This window comes from Sciurus carolinensis, chromosome 3, assembly GCF_902686445.1.
Source record: "Sciurus carolinensis chromosome 3, mSciCar1.2, whole genome shotgun sequence".
NCBI lineage: Eukaryota > Metazoa > Chordata > Mammalia > Rodentia > Sciuridae > Sciurus > Sciurus carolinensis.
The window spans coordinates 74,562,726-74,581,775 of NC_062215.1; the positions used below are offsets into that span (position 1 = coordinate 74,562,726).

The following is a 19,050-nucleotide window of genomic DNA, read 5'->3' on the forward strand; positions in this document are numbered from 1 at the left end:
AATTAATTCTCAGTTCAGCAAAATATTATTAGGATCATTAACAGATTTTCTTCTCTCTTTTTCCTGAAAATAACCTAGCTGATAATTTCTATCATTTACCAAAATAATTTGCCCCAGAAGAAGTTGGTTCTTCTTTTTTTTTCTTTTTATTTTGATTTATTAAAAGTAAAATGTACTGACCTCTGGGCTCATAGTCACCATGGGCTGATGTCCAATGATGTGGTTTAGTTTATGTGAACATAGTAATATCTTCTTAAATCAATTCTTATAATACATTTAAATTAAATAATGTTACAACTGCTCTAAGATTTGAGTATGAATGAAAAGATAAGAGGATGGGAAACGAGGCTCCTTCCAGTGATTTCCCTTGACTTTGCACCACCAGTGACTAAGTTATGCTTGAGTAGGAACTCTGCACTCTTACCAGTGATGTTGCAGTACACTTGGAGAGGTCCCAGGGGCCCACTGCCATCAGAGTCGATGTAGAAGAATCCAGCCATGTGCCCTTGGTGCCTATAAACCTCACAGGATTTCTCGTAGATGGCTGAAAAGACAGAAAGGCAGCAGACAGGAAAGTTTGCTTGGCTCTGCATTTCCTTCTGTAGGGATCAGTACCTCCAATTATATGTGCTTTTCATGCTTCCTTCTTTCTCTTCTATAGACTCAGCTGGTCCCCCATGCCTTTAAAAACTAGTGTTTCAACACTTGATGGACACCCATCCTCCATTTATCTTAACTCATCCATTCTTCCATTCCTCTAAACTCAGTTCACAGGGTATACCCTTCCCCAGTCTCCCCTCACCTCTTATATGCCACTCCTCTTTGCTGATTTATATATCCTTCCCCTATGTCCCCATAGAACATTAAGCTAAGATCATCCATAGAATATTCTGGCTCCCACCATGCTATGGGATACAGAATCTGCAAAAGTAGTGGCCATGTATTATTTTACACTGTGTCCCAGCCTCACACAGTGGGAGTTCAATAAATGTTTGATTAGTGAATTAAAGAAAAATAAATGCACACGTGCCGTAATGCATCTTCACTAATGAAGTACAAGGATACTGTCTAATTTCGATACATCCAGTAACTGACAGAGTAGTTGAAAAACCACATTCAGTCCATTTTAACTGAACTGGCACCTAACTAATTCACTGATTCTTTTTAACAGATGTGGTTACCACCAGAGGACAAAAGCATGGATTAGGCAATCACACTGTGCCCCCGAAAACTCAAAGCATGTCTGTGTGCAGCCACAGAAGTTTTTGATTCTTAAATCAGGACAGGCACATGTGTCCCGAAATAGAAGACTTTGACTGATCTATCTGTTTGAGAAACATAAATTTCATTAAACCACGTGCATAAATTTGGAGGAGTGTAAAGAGGCATCAAATGGTGTCTCATACATGAGAATATAAAATGTCATCTGATGGGTTCAGACAAAATGTGGTGGTTCTGAGCAGCAGGTGCGCATCCAAGTGTGTCACCCGTTCGTGCTTAAAACACTTCAGTAGCTCGCAACAGCCTTCAAGATATAGTACAAACTCCTCACCTAGCCAGCTCCTGCCCCTTGTGACTAATGCCCCATCCCAGGAATATGAAGCTGCAGTTTATCATGATCAAGTGTGAGGGGTGTCTCAAATAATTCATTACCAGTAAAATTCTAAAGCCTGAGAGAGTTTGACTTTTTATAAATTAGAGTGAATTCAAGGTTATACTTTTATTCATGGAAATTTCTCTAGCATTCCTGCACACTTCCTGAAGCCTGAGGTAAATGAGAGTGTTGTCATTTGTGGCCTACATAGTAAGCATAATATATAGCTGATTTGTATTTACTAAACTCTGTGTATGAGTCTGATACACAAGTGAAAGTTAACCTGTGTGTATGTGACCCCTCCACAAACACCCTCATGCTCCCACAATGACAACCACATGCAAAGAATGGCTATTGTCCCATGACAGGTAAATGCTACCCATGCAGCATGTGGGTGATTGCATAGTGGTTCAGAACATGAATGTTAGACTCAGACGAGGCAGTTTCTCAGTGTGGGACTACCACTTCCTATCTATGATAGCTTGAACAAACTGTTTCATCTGTGTTGGGCACCTCTTAAAGTGACTCCTGTGATGGATGCTTCCTGGTATTCATATTCTGTTCAAAAATCCATCTTTTCCCCCTGAGTGAGCTGGACTTATTGACTTGTTGTAGTGAACAGATTATGACAGAAGTGATAGATGCAATTTCCAAGAATAGATTGTAAAAAGACAGTGGCTGCCATCTTGGTTGCTCCTGTATGTCTCCTGGTAGTAGAAGTCAAATGCCTTTCCATGGCAGAGCCCTGTGAAGTGGCCCACATGAGTAAGTTTCAAAGCTTCTGCAGCATACCATGAGAGTGAGCACTGAAGCAGATCCCCAGAGTTCAAGCTTGAGATGATAGCAACCTTGTTTAACATCTTGATTGCAGTTGCATGAAAGACAGCCAGAACCATCCTCTAAACTGCTCACAAACCCAAAGCAACTATGAGATGATAATGTGCGTTGTTTCCACGAGCTAAGTTTTCCAATGATACATTACAAGAGATAGCTTATCAACTCTCCAAACATTGATTTTTTTTTTCATCTAGCTGTAGGTCTAAAAAGAGTCTACTTTCCACAGTCCTAGTAAGTATTCAAAGTGATAATTCACTTTTCTATATGGTATATAGAAACTACTTGATTAATATGAACTATAATAAATATTATCCCTCATTTCATATTATTGCTTTTCCTTTTGATCAATTCTTTACCCAATTTCTCAGTTTCATTATTATTCAAGATACCTGTTATGAAAAAACAGTGACCCTTAAATCCCTTCTGCATAGAGATGATGGCTCTGAATTATTAGTTTATTCTTTTGGTATTGACTGTTGTATCTTTCAATAACATATCTATCCTGGTATGTCTTTTTTTAATTTTTACTTTATCAACAAATTTATTTACTTCCAGAAATATGGAAGATGAGGATTTTACCGATTTTCACCCCTCCGCAAAACAGAAACAACTTTGTATTTCTATATCCTTCCAATGGAATCATATTGTAATTATAGTTAGATCAATGGTTACCACTTACAGAGGTATGACAATGTTAATGTTATTCACAAATTAGCTACATATTTTAATGTGATTACTTTTCCTTTAGTTTTTCTGGAAATTAGTAATTATCATATGTCCTCAGCTGGTGCATCACTGTAATCCCAGAGCCTTGGGAGGCTGAGGCAGGAGGAACATGAGTCCAAAGCCAGCCTCAGCAAATTAAAGAGGCCTTAAGCAACTCCAAGAGAACCTGTCTCTCAATGAAGTATAAAATAGGGCTGGTAATGTTGCTCAGTGGTTAAGCACCTGTGGGTTCAACCCCTGGTACCAAAAGAAAGAAAATGTCATATATTCTCATTTCCATGTTTTTCTTTCTTTTCTCTCTTCTCATATTTTACATATATACACACATAAACATACATATGTACACATATATCATACATAACAAATGTCACTAATTTAATTCTAAATTTGTTAACAATTATAAAAAAAGGTATCCCAAAATATTCACATAAAAATTAATATAAACAGATATGTATGGGGGGAGAGAAAATAAGGTAATAGAGACAAGAATAAAACTAGACCTTCCTGGATGTTTTGTATTTTTAACTTTGAAACCATAAAAATATTTCAAATAATTAAAAACAAAAGTGTAAGTAACAGAAGGAAAAAATAGTAGTGCCTTCTTAATCACTGGGAGAAAATGAAAACAAATTAACTAGGAAGTCTTTCAAGTGGTATTATGATTCAGTATTTTCTTTTTAACTTTTTTTTAAATGAACCTGATATCATCGTTAGCAATCAGAGCTATTTGACTTATCTTCTGTCATCTACAGTTTCTGTGTTTCGGTTATCAATTATTTCATTTAAAAAAAAAAAGATGCATACAAAATGAATCACTCCACTTTTTGTTAAAACAGCCCTTCCATGGTTCTGCAGATTGGCCATTGAGGCTGGGCTGAGCTGAGTTGTTTTTGGCCAAGATCAGATCACCAGTGAGGGCTACCCATGCATCTGCAGTCAGCTGCAGAAGCGGAGAAGCTGCTGGTAGTAAATGGGCATTTCAGTTCTTTCCCATTAAGTCTTTCATATTCTAGCAAATCATTTTGCATAATAAAGACTCCCTGAGCAGTAAGAGGGCAAATGTTTGCCAGACCTCTGATGGCATGATGTTTGATGATGCCCCATCTTCCAAAGAAAGTAACTGAGCCAAACTCCTAAGAACTGATCTCAAGCTTCTGAAAGAAGTGCAGCTATAGGATAGGTGTTGACTGCATCTTTGTTTGACTTCATGGGGCAGGATCACACTAGTTTGTGACAAACAAAAAGTTAATGTTGGGATTTGAATATCTCTTATCACCTTAGTTAGCCTATTATTCTTTATACACTTGTTCCTTAAACTTTGGCTCAGTTACCAGGTGATCTCTAAGGGCAAAGCCTGGAAAGAAGTATTTCTACTAATAGACACTATAAATGAGTTCATAATATATAAGTACTTTGCCCAAAGACAACCAGCTGGCAAGTGGTTACTAAAATTCTATCACTGTGCTATGCTTTGGATCCAGAATATCCCTTAAAGACCTATGGCACCCTAATCTTCAGATGGTGCTATTGGGAGGTGGGGCCTAGTTGGAGGTCTTTAGGTTACTGGCGACATGACCTTAAAGGAGATTGGGGAGCCCTAGCTAGTTCCTCTCTCTTCTTTTCTTCTTGGTCATGAAGTGAGCAAGGAACTCCTACCTAAGTTCCTGCCATGATACACTGCTCAGCTACAGGTTCAAAGCAAAAGGACCAATCATAGACTGAAACTTCCAAAATTATAAACCAAAATAAACCTTTTTCTCTATAAATTCATTATTATTAATTTTTTTATAGTGACAAAAAACTGACTAGTACACACTTCTTCCTGATTTGTTAGTGGGAATACTTTATAAATCTCAAATGTCAATCATCTCTAATTTGATTTCCCTTAACAATTAGATTGTATGGGAAAAGTAAGATAAAACCTGATGTTTTCCTTTAATTCATTAGTTTCAAAACACTGAAGTGTCTACCTAACATTTTCTAAAAGTGATGAAGGAGAATATTTGTAGAATTATTATGAACTTAAATTCTAAAAATCATTTGATATTTAAAGAGTAATTTGACAGGTAGGACAAAGTAGAGTTTGTTCTGCTAGGAAAATAAAACAAAAACAAAACAAAATAACAAAAATCTTGAGACAGTGAGTGATTTGATTCTTAACAGCATTGTTATTTTATTATGAAACAATTATAAACAGAAAAAATAGTTAATTATGATACTGTCATCATATTTTTTAATCTAACACATAAAATCTAAAGTATAAAAATTTTATAAAATTCTTAATCTTAATTTGAGATTGTGATATCAGTGTGAATTCATTATTTAATTTTTTAGTAATATAGCGTCTTTTCATATTTGTATCACTGAAAATGCTACCAACAATCTACTGCATAATAGTCTCGAAATACAATTTCCCATTAAAAAACAACAAGGGTTTAATGGGCTCTATGTTTGAAACAGGAAATGGTTAGAACAACTTGTATTGCCTGAAAAAACAAGAAAATAAGAAAAATATTGAAAATTGGATTCATGTCAAAATAGCAGAAGAACAGCTGGGCGCTGTGGCACATGCCTGTTATCCCAGCAGCTTAGAGGTTGAGGCAGAAGGATCATGAGTTCAAAACCAGCCTCAGCAAAAGTGAGGTGCTAAACAACTCAGTGAGACCCTGTCTCTAAGTAAAACACAAAAAAGGACTGGGGATGGCTCAGGGTCCAGTGCCCCTGAGTTCAATCCCCAGTACTCCCCATAAAATAAAGTAGAATAAAAGGAGAATCAATTTGATAGAAGAATTAGAATATCAAAAAGTGCAGTAACCGTAATTGTTAAATATATGCATTTCCTAGTATCTATCCCATCTATATATCCAAGTGTTTTGGGCACTTCTCAAAGTTGCTAATAAATGAACTCTTGTTATAAAAATTAGAAATAATACAGAACATATTCTATTTATGTTGTATTACTGTGTTTGAGAGCAACCTAACAATCCAAAAAGATAATTTTTGGAAAATAATCAAATCTAGAAAATGTAAAAGGAGTACAATAGTCCACTGACCCTTTCTGCAGAGAACATATCTCAAGACTCCCATAAGCTTTTTGAAACCATGGAGAGTCCTGAACTCTATATATACCATGTCTTTAATTCTTATACATACATACCTGTGATAATGTTTCATCTGTTAATTAGGCTCAAGAGATTACAAAAATAACCAATAATAAAATAGAATTATATAATCATAAGAAATTTTAATAAGATTTATGTGAGAGTGATTTCTCTCTCTTTCTCAATATATTTCATTTTACTCTCCTGTATTTTTTGGTACTGGTTGCCCACCAAGAAAAATGTAATCCAAGGTGATTGGGAATAACAGAATCATCTTTTTAAAATACCCAGTGAAGCAAAAGAATAATAATAATGAAGGCCTGCTCAAATCATTAAGAAGTTAATAGAGGATATTTTAGTGCATGGATTCAACTAGTGATACTCAAACTCATGAGTCAATATTAGCATCCCTAAAAGTGATTATAAGGGTGCTTCTAACATAGTGGGACAAAAGTCCATACCCCACCTAAAACATATCTTTGCCAAAAATTGAAGCGGAGTCTAGTCAGGCTCTGAGTCCTAAACACCAATTCATAGGAAGTGGTAGAGAAATATGCTGTGTACACTATAAGGACACAATTCATCATCATAACCTTAATAGGAATTGCATTGAATCTGTATAGTATTTTTGGTAGTGTACCATTTTGACAATATTAATTGTCAAAAATTAATCCAAAAATTTGGGATATAGCTCTGTCTTCCATGATCTTCAACTTCTTTCTTTAGTGTTCTGTAGCTTTCATTGCAGAGAACTTTCACCTCTTTTGTTAAATCAATTCCCAAATATTTTATATTCTTTAAGACTGTTGTGAATGGGATAGTTTTCCTAATTTCTTTTTCAGTTGATTCATCAGTGATATATAGGAACACAATCTATGAGTGTTAATTTTATATTCTGCTACTTTGATGAATTCATTTATGAGTTCAAGAAATTTTCTGATGGAGTTTTTTGGGTCTTCTAAATATAGAATCATGTAGTCAGCAAATAGGGATAGTTTGAATTCTTCTTTTCTTATTTGTATCCCTTTAATTTCTTTCCTCTGTCTAATTGCTCTGGCTAAAGTTTACAGTACTATGTTGAATAGAAGTGGTGGAAGGGATCATCCCTATCTTGTTCCAGTTTTTGGAGGGAATGCTTTCAATTTTTTTTCCATTTAAAATGATGTTGGCCTTGGTTAGCATATATAGCTTTTACAATGTTGAGGTATGTTCTTGCTATCCTTAGCTTTCCTAGTATTTTAGCATGAGTTGAAGTTATATTTTATCAAATGCGGTCATTAAATTCATTTGGAAAAATAAGAGACCCAGAATAGCCAAAGCAATCCTCAGCAAGAAAAGTTGAAGAAGGAAACATCACAATACCAAATCCTAAATTATTCTACAGAACCACTGGAACAAAAATGTCATGGTATTGGCACTGAAACAGACATGAAGACCAATGATACAGAACAGAAGACAAAAGAGACAAACCCACATAAATATAGTTGTTTCATACTAGACATAGGTGCCATAAACATATATTGGAGAAAAGATACTTCTTCAACAAATGGTATGGGGAAACCTGGAAATCCATATGTAATAAAATGAAATTACACCACTATCTCTCATCCTGCACAAAACTCAATTCAAAGTGAATCAAGGACTAGGCAATAGACCAGAGACATTGAGCCTACTAGAAGAAAAAATAGACCCAAATCTGCATCATGTCAGCTTAGAAACCAAATTTCTCAACAAGATTCCTAAGGAACAAGAAGTAAAATCAAGAATACAAACAACTAAACACTGGTGAGGATGTGGGAAGAAAGGTACACTCACACATTGCGGTGGGACTGCAAATTGGTGTGACCTTTATGGAAAGCAGTATGGAAATTCCTCAGAAAACTTGGAATGGACACACCATTAGACCCACCTATCCCACTCCTCATACCCAAAGGACTTAAAATCAACATACTACAGTGACACAGCCACATCATTGTTTATAGCAACTCAATTCACAATAGCTAAACTATGGAACCAACTTAGGTGCCCTTCAACAGAAGAATGGATAAAGAAAATGTGATACATATATATATACATGTATCACATTTTCTTTATATATATATGAATATATTTATATTTACATTTATATTTATATTATTTAATTTATATTTATATTATATATATGTATGTATATATATATATTTATATATATATATATATATATATATATATAAAATGGAGTATTTCTCAGTCTTAAAGAGGAATGAAATTATGGCATTTTTAGGTAAATTGAAGGAGCTGGATAATATCATGCTAAGCGAATAAGCCAGTCCCAAAAAAACAAAATCTGAATGTTTTTTCTGATATGCGAACTTTAATTTACAATGGGGGGAGTTGACTAGGGAAGAATAGAGTTACTTTAAATTAGGTAGAGGGAAGTGAAGGGAGGGAAGGGGGTTTAGGGACAGGAAGGATAGTAGAATGAATGAGACATTATGTACATATATAATTAGAGGACCAATGGGGTTCTACATCATGTGTAACCAGAAGAATGAGAAATTATATTACATTATATATGGTGTGACAAAGTGCATTCTACTATCATGTATAACTAATTAAAACAAATAAAAAAATTTTAAAAGCTACACTGAGATTTCATTTCGCTTTAGTCAGAATGCAAATTGCCAAGAATATAAGTAACAATAAAAGTTGGTAAGGATGTAGGGAAAAGGGTTCACTCATACATTGCTGGTGAGACTGCAAATTGGTGCAACCACTCTGCTGTGTGGGAAGCTGTGTGGAAATTCCTCAGAAAATTTGGAATGGAACCACCATTTGATTCAGCTATCCCACTCCTCAGTTTATACCCAAAGAACTTAAAATCAGCATTTTACAGTGACGCGGCCACATCAATGTTTATAGCACCTTAATTCACAATAGTTAAGCTATGGAATCAATCTAGATACCCTTCAACAGATGAGTGGATAAATAAAATGTGATACACATACATGGTGGAATATTACTCAGTCATAAAGAATGAAATTATGACATTTGCCAGTAAGTAGATGGAGCTGGAGTCTATCACGCTAAGGGAATGTTTTAGTCAGTTTTTTTGCCGCAACTAAAAGACCTAACCAGAAAAATTGTAGAGTAGGAAAAGTTTATTCAGGGGCTCACAGTTTCAGAAATCTCGGTTTATAGACAGCAGCCTCCACTCCTCGAGGCTTGAGGTGAGGCAGGACATCGTGTTGGAAGAGTGTGGCATAGGGAAGCAGTTTACATGATGATCAGAAAGCAGAAAAAGCCTCTACTCCCCAGATACAAATATATACCCTCAAGCCACACCTCCAATGCCCCACCTCCTCCAGTCACACTCCACCTGCTTCCAGTTACCACTCAGTTAATCACATTAGGGATTCCCTGATTAGTTTAAAACTCTCACAACCTAACATTTCTCCTCTGAACACTCTGGCATTGTCTACCATGTAAGTTTTTTGGGGACACCTCACATACAAACCATTACAGTGAAATAAACCAATCCAAAAACCCCACAGGCCAAATGTTCTCTCTGCTATGTGGATGCTGACTCACAATAGATGGGATAGAGGGAGGAGGCCAGGCTCACCCAACTGGACAGGCGGGGATGGAGGGAGAAGGGGGATGGGAATGGGAAAGACAGTAGAATGAATTGGACATAACTTTCCTATCTTCATATATGAATACATGTTAATTGTAACTCCATCATGTACAACCAAAAGAATGGGAAATTAGAATCCATGTATGTAAGATATGTCAAAATACATACCACTGCCATGTACAACTAAAAAGAACAAATTTTAAAAAGATTTAAAAAAAAGGACATAATTCATAAATCTAGAATATGGGCATGTTTGACTCAGTGTCTTCAACAAATAAATGATAAGAAAAAGGTAGGAATGCAGAAAACATGTCAATAAAATACTATATAACAACTTATTTGGATCCAGAGTCAAACACACCAAGAAGAAAAGAAGGAAGGAAGAAGGAAGGAAGGGAGGAAAAAAGGAAGAAAGGGAGGGAGTAAGTGAGGGAGGGAAACAGATTTGAAGACAACAAGAAAAATTAAAATTAAATAATTTAGAAAATATTTTTAATTTTGGTTGAGTACAAAAATGGTGATGTGGTTATATTATAAATCTCTCCTGTGTTAGAGAACTTTTCACTATAAATATTATATTTGTAATGAAATGGTATGTTCACGGCTTTTTAAATGCTCCATCAAAAAATTTTTTAAAAAGGAAAAAGGGATAAAATGGTAGAAACAATAGCAGAATATTGATAACTGTTAATCCTGGGTGAAGGGTACATCAGGGAAAAAAACACTGCTCTTTTTTGTACATTTAAAATTGTCTCCAAGAATACTTCATTTCATATTTAGGCATTTTAGTTGTTCTTTGTGTTTTAACTAAAAAAAAAAAATGTCTTCTAGATTCTTCAGATCTACTGCAACATTGCCTGGGGTGATCCCAAACTAGTCACAGCCATCTCTCCAGGACATCCCTCGCTGTCATGCATGATATTCTCTCCTGAAATTGACTCTTTTTTCCATTTAGTGTAATTCCCTTGAGATCCATTCCAATTGCTTAGGATGTCAATAGTATGTTCCTGTTGAATTGTGAGCAGTATTCCACCATATGTGTATATCACACTTTGTTTAATCATTAGTCCATTGAAGGGCACTTGGGTTATATTCAGTTTTTGCTTATTTCAGTTGTGATATTTTAAAATTTTAGAGTGGTGGTCCCTTTGAATATTCTTTTCTTTAATAGCAGATGATTCTTCATTCATTGATGCAGTATTTCTTTAATATCTCTGAGAGTATTACTACATAATATTTTCCTTGACATTTTCTTCTCCATGTGCATGCTGTTAATTCCAACCTGTATGCATTTGTTTATTTGCTTTATTTTGCATTGTGTTTTGTTCTCCATCTTATCTTTCATGTAATACTCTTTCCTGGAATGTCAGGATGTCTTTTATAATTTTTTTTTTTATATTTAACAGCAGTTCCTAAAACACAAATTGTTAACTCTAACATTGGTATAGATTTATCTAGCTGGATGAATTCATGGGAATCCATGTTAGTGTCTTCAGTCTTTTCTCTCAGCTGTATTAGAGTTTAACATTTAAAGGATGCATATTTGGTTGCTGGATAACTGGGAGCTGAATGGAGAGGACTGGGGTTTTAGCATTCTGTACATAAATGTTTCCATGTGTACACCTGTTTCATTATGGCACCGCCTCCTTCAGCCATACCTGTTTTCTTTCAGTTTTAGAGATTCTGTTTTCCCCAAAGAGAAAAACCTTCAGGTTTCTCTCTCGGTGATGAAGGGGGATTCTTCAAGTATCCACAGTTGTTGGAGAAAAACTGGTCACCTACCAAACCGTCACACACACTTAAATGACTCTAAATTAAAACTCATTGTTACCTCCACTTTCAGAAGTAGCTGGTATCTCCAGTTCCTATGCCTTTGGAGAATTTTGCAAGGTACATTTTTGCTTCTTGAATTCCAGTATTGTATATTAGGATTCGATGTTTTAGATCAGCTACTTTGACACTATTCATCAACTCACTTTCCAGCCTTCAGTATTTTCTAGCTTTTATTCCCTCTGCTTTTTGTTACTTCTGTTTTGTTTTGTGTTGGGTATGTATGTGTCTATGTGAATATTTGTCTTCTTTTGGCATTGCATGTTTAGGTCATTGTGGGGGGTTTGAGTTGCACCAACTTAAGCTAAGCTTGAGCTACATTTTCAGCATTGTTTTCCTTGCATAAGTTTAGTTTATAACATGCTCCACAAGGGACATTTTACATGAGATTTGGAAGGTAGAAGGGATGCAGTGAGTACACACATTTGTTTTACGCCTGTGAGGTTGGCACCGGGCATGAGACATTATCATCTGTCTTCTGGTGCGTGGTTTTACTATTGTGCAGGCAAATTAGCAGCGCTCCCAAATGGTCTACCTTCTACTTTAGATACCTCCTGGACAGGTGCATTTAAAGTATCTTCTGAATGCCCCCTTCACCAAATTTGCAGGTTTAGAGGTGATAAGTGGTAAGGTAACCCTGTGATCAGCTAGCAGAGCCATTAAAAATCATTTACTATTAGTTACATGTGACTTTAGAAGTAATTGAAGGTAAATAGCATGCTCTTTTACTTATGGAATTGTTCTTCCTACACTGCTTGCCTAGCACATTATTACCTGAATGCACATAAAAATATAGTATGTGGTAGAGGTAACAACTCAAATCAGGAGGAGAAAATATTAACTGTTTAGTAAGCAATGTTGAGATAACTGGTAAGCCACATAGGGAAAAGAATAATGGATCCACACTTAATAATTCAGACCAAGATCAAATTACAAATGAATCAAAATGTAAACATTAAAAAGTAAAATATGTGCATGTACTAGAGGAAAACATTGAAAATCCTTATGGATTAGAAATTTCAAAAACTTTATAGTAATGATTCATCCAGAAGCAATAAAATAAGGTATAAACTCACATTTAGAAATGAAAAATAAAAACAAAATAAAAAACCAAAATTTTCAGATGAAAAGATATCGTAAACAAAATCAAGTGACAATGGACAAGATGGAAAAATGCAATTTATATCATCGAGAAAATATTCACTATGAGAATGTGGAATCCAGTGTCTCACACATAGTAGGCAAGTGCTCAAACATTGAGCAACATTACTCAGCCCCTACCATGTGACTGTAGGATGGATCTTTCTTGGCAAAGAAAAGCACTGACTCTGAAAAAAATGCAGTGCAATGGTACTGTGTGATATGCATGTGCTTTAAGACTAAATTCTAGGTTTCCTTCTTCTAGGCAGGCTTCCTGCAATCTTAGTCTGAGTTAGGCATCCTCCAGTCTGTCCCCAACACTGTGTATAGTCATCCTCAAATTTAGCTTTTGGTCTTCCCTGTCAGACCACGAATTCCTAGAATGCAGAGATTTCCCCTTAAATCAAAAAAGGGAAACATTTAATGAATATTAGTTGAATATAACCATTATTGCTAAAAACTGAATTGAACAAAACTAAAAGATTCTGTGGCAATGTTGTTGTTCTCTGCAATAGCTAGTAGAGCTCAAGTTGAATAAGTTGCCATCAACTGCATATAACATGACCAGATGTGTCTTCTGCAAGTTCTCAGTTGGCACTGGAGTTTGTCTTTAGCAGAACCATCACATTTTCTATAGTGAATATGTGAGGATGAGGGAAAAACAAAATAAACTTTTCAGTGGCAAGATTTGTCTCCATTAAAAACAGCAACTAGTAAACATACTGTCATTTGAAGGTCTTATATTAGGAGTATATTCAAAGCTATGTGTTCCGCAGTGAAAGGACAATGGTGGACATATCGAGACTCTATTTAAAATAGATTTTTATATTAATGGGAACAGATGTATAATGTGACTGGACAGAGCAGATGGATCAGTGTTTTCATATTTGAGGAAAATAGTCTGAATATAGTTCTGGCAGCTAATTTATTGCCTACGGTACAATTTGAAATGTCCTTGTGATGCTCACTCTCATTAAAGATAATGATAGTATTCAGACAGCAAAATAGTTTTATTTAGACCTCACCTTTTCAAGTACCAAGGTCAGAACTGTAGTTTTTCTGCTGTGCCATTTATATTCCTATTGTAAAACTATAGAAACAGACAAGAAACTTAACTCAGTTCATATTTTTAAGGTCTTAAAGATGTTTCAGTTCTATTTCTTTCCTTGGTCCCTGTGTCCTCAGTAATATAATATTTGCCACATGATTGCAATTAGTTACAAATCTACATACACAGCCTACAGACATAAATAAGATCAAATTAATTCTAGTAATTAAGTAAATGCTTGTGAAGCATTTTGCATTTAGCAGCCATTTATTTAATTAAGTTTATCAAACCCCTTGTGCGGTAGTTTTGTGGGACTTTGCCTTGGCCTTGTTTCAGTGAAGAACGGGAAAAATATGTTAAAACTAATGGGATTGCTGAAATTAGTTCAAAAAATGTGTCAGGGGATTAAATTAGAAAATAGATCTTTTGATGTCCCAGGCTGCACATAGCTGGTACAGGCTGAAAATAGACATGGACTCTGCAACAGTTTCATTACTTAAAAGAAGGTTAGTGGAAATGAAACTAGATTAGTGGCTGTCAGAGGTTAAGAATGGGAAAAGAGAGAAGGTAGATGTGGCTATAAAAGATAACATGAAGGATTCTTGTTATAAAGCCTTCCATTCCTTTATTGTGATGAAGATTATTTAAACCTACACATTGGATATAATTGCAGAGAACTAAAGACATTCACATGCACACACATACAAACACAACCGAGTGCATGTAAAAATGGTCAAATCTGATTAACTTCTATATTGTACACATGTCAATTCCGTGTGTAATAACATACCACAGATACACAAAATGTTATCACTGGAAAACTGGGTGAGGGGTTCACAGGAACTCCCAGGGTGTTTTTGTTAGCAATGTATTGTGAAAACGAATTCTGAAAAAGAGTTTGGGGTGTAACCCAGCAATTTCACTTGTAGGTATAAACTTAAAAAGAAATGAAAATACACATCCACATAAAAGCTTATCATGTAAATGTTCAATGCAGTGCTATTCATAATAGCCAACAGATGAGAAAAATGTCAAAAGCCCACCAACTGATGAATGGATAAACAAATTTAAATTAGGTAATTCATACAACTGAATTTTGGGGGGAAGGGGTGCTGGGATTTGAACCCAAGGACACTTAACTACTGAGTCACATTCCCAGTCATGTATGTGTGTGTGTATGTATATATATCTGTATATATATATATATATCTATATATAGTGTATATATAGATATATATAATGTATATAGAGATATATATATGTGTGTATATATAATGTATATATATGTGTGTATATATAATATATCTTATTTAGCAATAGAGTCTTGCTGAGTTGCTTAGGGCCTCTCTAAGTTGCTGAGGCTAGCTTCGAACTTGCAATTCATCCTGCCTCAGCCTCTTGAGTCTCTGGGCTTACAGGTGTGCACCATGACTCCTGACAGGGCTGAATATTCAGCAATGAAAAGAGATGAATTATCTGAGCGTAGCGGCACTCTCCTGTAATCCCAGCAGCTAGGGAAGCTGAGTAAGGAAGATCACAAGTTCAAAGCCAGTCTCAGCAACAGTGAGGCACTAAGCAACTCAGTGAGACCCTTTCTCCAAATAACATACAAAATAGGGCTAGGGATGAGGCGCAGGGGTTGAGTGCCTTTGAGTTCAATCCCTGGTACCTTCCCTCAAAAAATAAATAAATAAATAAATAAAAGAAATAAACTGATGATCCATGTGACCACATGGATAAGTTTTTAAAAGTATTGTGCTGAGCAAAAGAAGCCAGTTACAAAAAACACATATAACAGGATTCCATAGGTGTGAAATGTCCAAATTAGGCAAATCTATAAAAACAGAAAGAAGATTAGTGACTATTAGAGGCACGTATCAGGAATAAGAAATGACTGTGAATGTGTATGTTCCTTTCAGGGACATTAAAATGTCTTAATACTAAGTAGTGGAGATGTTTCACAGCTGTGTGAACATACTAAAACCATTGAATAGGATCCCAGCATGATGGCACATGCCTATAATCCCAACTACTTTGAGGTTGAGGCAGGGCGATTGAGAGTTTGAGGGTAAGCATGCAATTTAGATACAGCCTACCTCAAACAAAACAAAACAAAAATAATGGTGATGTAGGTCAGGGGTAGTGTGCCCCTGGGTTCAACTCCCAGTATCAAAAACAAAAAAAACAAAAACACTGAATTGTATATTTTAAATAGGTGAAATTTAGGTTATATATAATATATCTCAATAAATCTGGAAAAAAGTTAAAGTGTGCAGTTGGATATGGAACCAGTCTCAGAAGGTGATTTTGGTTCTTTGGACATGCAGTACCAGAGTCTGGTGTCTAATGCATTTTGACCATGGTGTCTGACTAGGCAACATACCAGGCAAATGAAATCTGGTGAATGAGAAAGACGACTCTGTCTACCTCTAGTTTTACCTCCACCAAAGCCTGCATCTGTATATCATTTTTATTTGAAAACCATAATATATATTTTTAAAGATGGAAGGCAGCAACAGTTGCTGAATATACATGGAGATCTTTGTGTCTAACATTCCTGTTACACATCATGTCTTCCTGTGATGCAGTAAATTAATCTATGAAACACACAGAACTTACTCCTAATAATGTGTTCTATTTAAAATATAAATCAGAAGGGGCATAGATCAGAGTAGAGTGCTCACCTAGTATGTGTGAGGCCCTGGGTTCCATGCCCAGCATCAAAACAAACCAAAACACAGAAAAGAAAGAAAAATAAAACAAAGCAAAAAATACTAATGAATAACATGCTGGATGCATAGAGGCAGAGCTGTCAGTGGGTTGAGGTACAGGCTGAAATAAACCTCAGTGAGCACAGCCAGCTTCAAATGCAGTGGTTCTCTGATTGGTATCCTTAGACCCAAAGCAATTGCATCTCCCCTGAGCTTCCCATACTCCTGCAACTTCAGAAAACCTGTATCAACCTATTAAAGCAGAATTTCTGAGGATGAAATTCTGAAAACTGTTTTACAAGAACTCCAGCTCATTCTTCTGCAAGTTAAAATTTGAAAGTCATTATTCAAAATCAAAATAAAGCAAAAAAGAAATTAAGAATTACAGTGACTCAAAATGGTGGCAGATAGTGAAATTTTTCTTTCTCTTTTATGGTTTCTGTCACATGTGCTAAAAGCTCAACTATCAGCATAACCCCTAGTTATAGTAATTTTGACTTGTTCAGAATGCTGTCCCTTTGAATTTTTTCTGTCCCATTTTGTTTTTACCTGTGATCTTCAGTTCCCTTTAAGAGGTAATAGTTTTCATGTAAGTATGTAAGTCAAGATTTCCCAATTCACTTAAACCCTACCCACATGATTTTTTACCATCTGATATATTTATAGACAGTCTCTTGGGAGGTTGGTAACTCTGAGTTCAAACACCATTGAAGGCTTGTAAAGATGTGATCTTCTGAGGGAACTCTCTGGAAGCCAGAATAGAACTAAACACACAAGGCAGTGAATGGAACCAGAAAATATCACCCCAAAATATGCCTCTTTGATAATGTTTTTGAGTTCAAGACACTTAAGAAGAAATAGATGCAGAAGAGCTGCACACACACCCCATCTTTATCAGAAAGAGCAGAACTTCATCACTGCAGACAACTCTGTTGACTCAGATAGAGCACCAAAGCAATCTACAAACAAACCTCATTCCTTTAGTTTCTTTACATATATTTACCTTTCTACAGATTTCCACCTCTGGGAATCTAAAGCAAATCTTAGCTTTGTGACTTATTTAAACTTTATTTTTCTTTGTTGATGATGTTATACAAGTCAGAATTCTAAGTCACCGTGCTGAGTCACCTTTCACTGAGTTCCCACCGCCCACCTCATGTTATATGCCCATGATATGTTAAGAAATTTCTGGTTTTTCTCTTATTAATCTATTTTTTTTTCATTACAGGTATCTTTCCAAAGGATGAATTTATGAGTTTTAGAGATATTACACATTCCCCTCAACATCAGGAAGATGAGAAAAAGGCAGTTGCAATAATCCCCTCTTAGAAAGAATGAAGACGTGAGCCAGAAAGAGGCAGTCATAGGTCTTTTTAAAAAGAGACCTGGCCACGTACACCTGTAGTCCCAGCTACTTGGGAGGCTGAGGCCAGAAGATTGCTTGAGCCCAAGAGTTTCAGGCCAGTTGGGTAACACAGAAAGGTCCTGTCTCTTAAAATAAAAAATAAAAAATAATAAAAATAATAAAATTCAGAGCACTGCACAAGAACATTTTTGTACGCTCCATAATCTGAAGATGATTACTTTATAGTTCATCTAGGACTCCATGTACCTGGGCATTCTATATGGAATTTTTCCCAATATTGGGAAGCACTCCCATAGATAAGGTGATTTGTTCTTGCATTTCCCAATATTGGGGAAACTAGGAAGAAGTACTCCTTTTCTTCTAAGTGAAAGATTAATTCAGTATTACCATATGATTGAATTCTTAAATGTATCTATGAATGTCATCCAAGAGTCATTTCAAATTACACGAAGATTGTGTGATAGTCGAAGCCACCATATTATAGGCAGTCACATAAATGAGGAGGGTAAAACAACTATAATAAGAGATGGCAATGCAACAGATCACTAGAGCATATTACCTGGAGTTAAAGACATAATGATAGCAGTTACCATTTGATACAATAGTTGCCTTTGACACTGTAGTTACTATTTGATATAATAGTTACCATTAATACTGTGGTTCTACTTTATGCAAGGCACAGCCTTAGGCACCTTACCTACAGAATATTAGTCTGGGAAAGCTGGTTTGAGCTTCAATTTAACAACAGAATCAAAAGAGTCTCAGAATAGTGTCCTGACTTCTCTCAGTTCATGAATCAGTGGGCAGGAGGCTGGTATCCAACCCCACACATATACTCAACATATCCTCCACTTCACTAAGGAAGTTTTTGTGTCTCAAATACATTTAAAGTAAAGCATAAAATATGATATTCAGAAATGTATTTCAATATCAGAATCTCTAACAAACAGTTACAGATGTTCTTATGCTTCCTGTAGTTAACTTTCCAAACATCAGTGCCCTTAACCTTGGAAGTCATCCAAGGTCCCTGCAAGGATCTGTCTAATTGTGATGTTCTAGCTTTACTCTGCCAAAGAAAGTC

The 19,050-nt window shown here is 35.7% G+C and overlaps 1 protein-coding gene across 1 annotated transcript in view; it reads right to left on the minus strand.

Annotated features, from left to right (window-relative positions):
• Cntnap5 (contactin associated protein family member 5) overlaps positions 1-19,050 on the minus strand; it is a 772,002-nt gene that overhangs the window by 264,597 nt on the left and 488,355 nt on the right. The window contains exon 12 of the mRNA XM_047547046.1: positions 425-544. Coding sequence (XP_047403002.1) covers positions 425-544 — 120 coding nt within the window. The remainder of the gene's footprint in view (positions 1-424; positions 545-19,050) is intronic.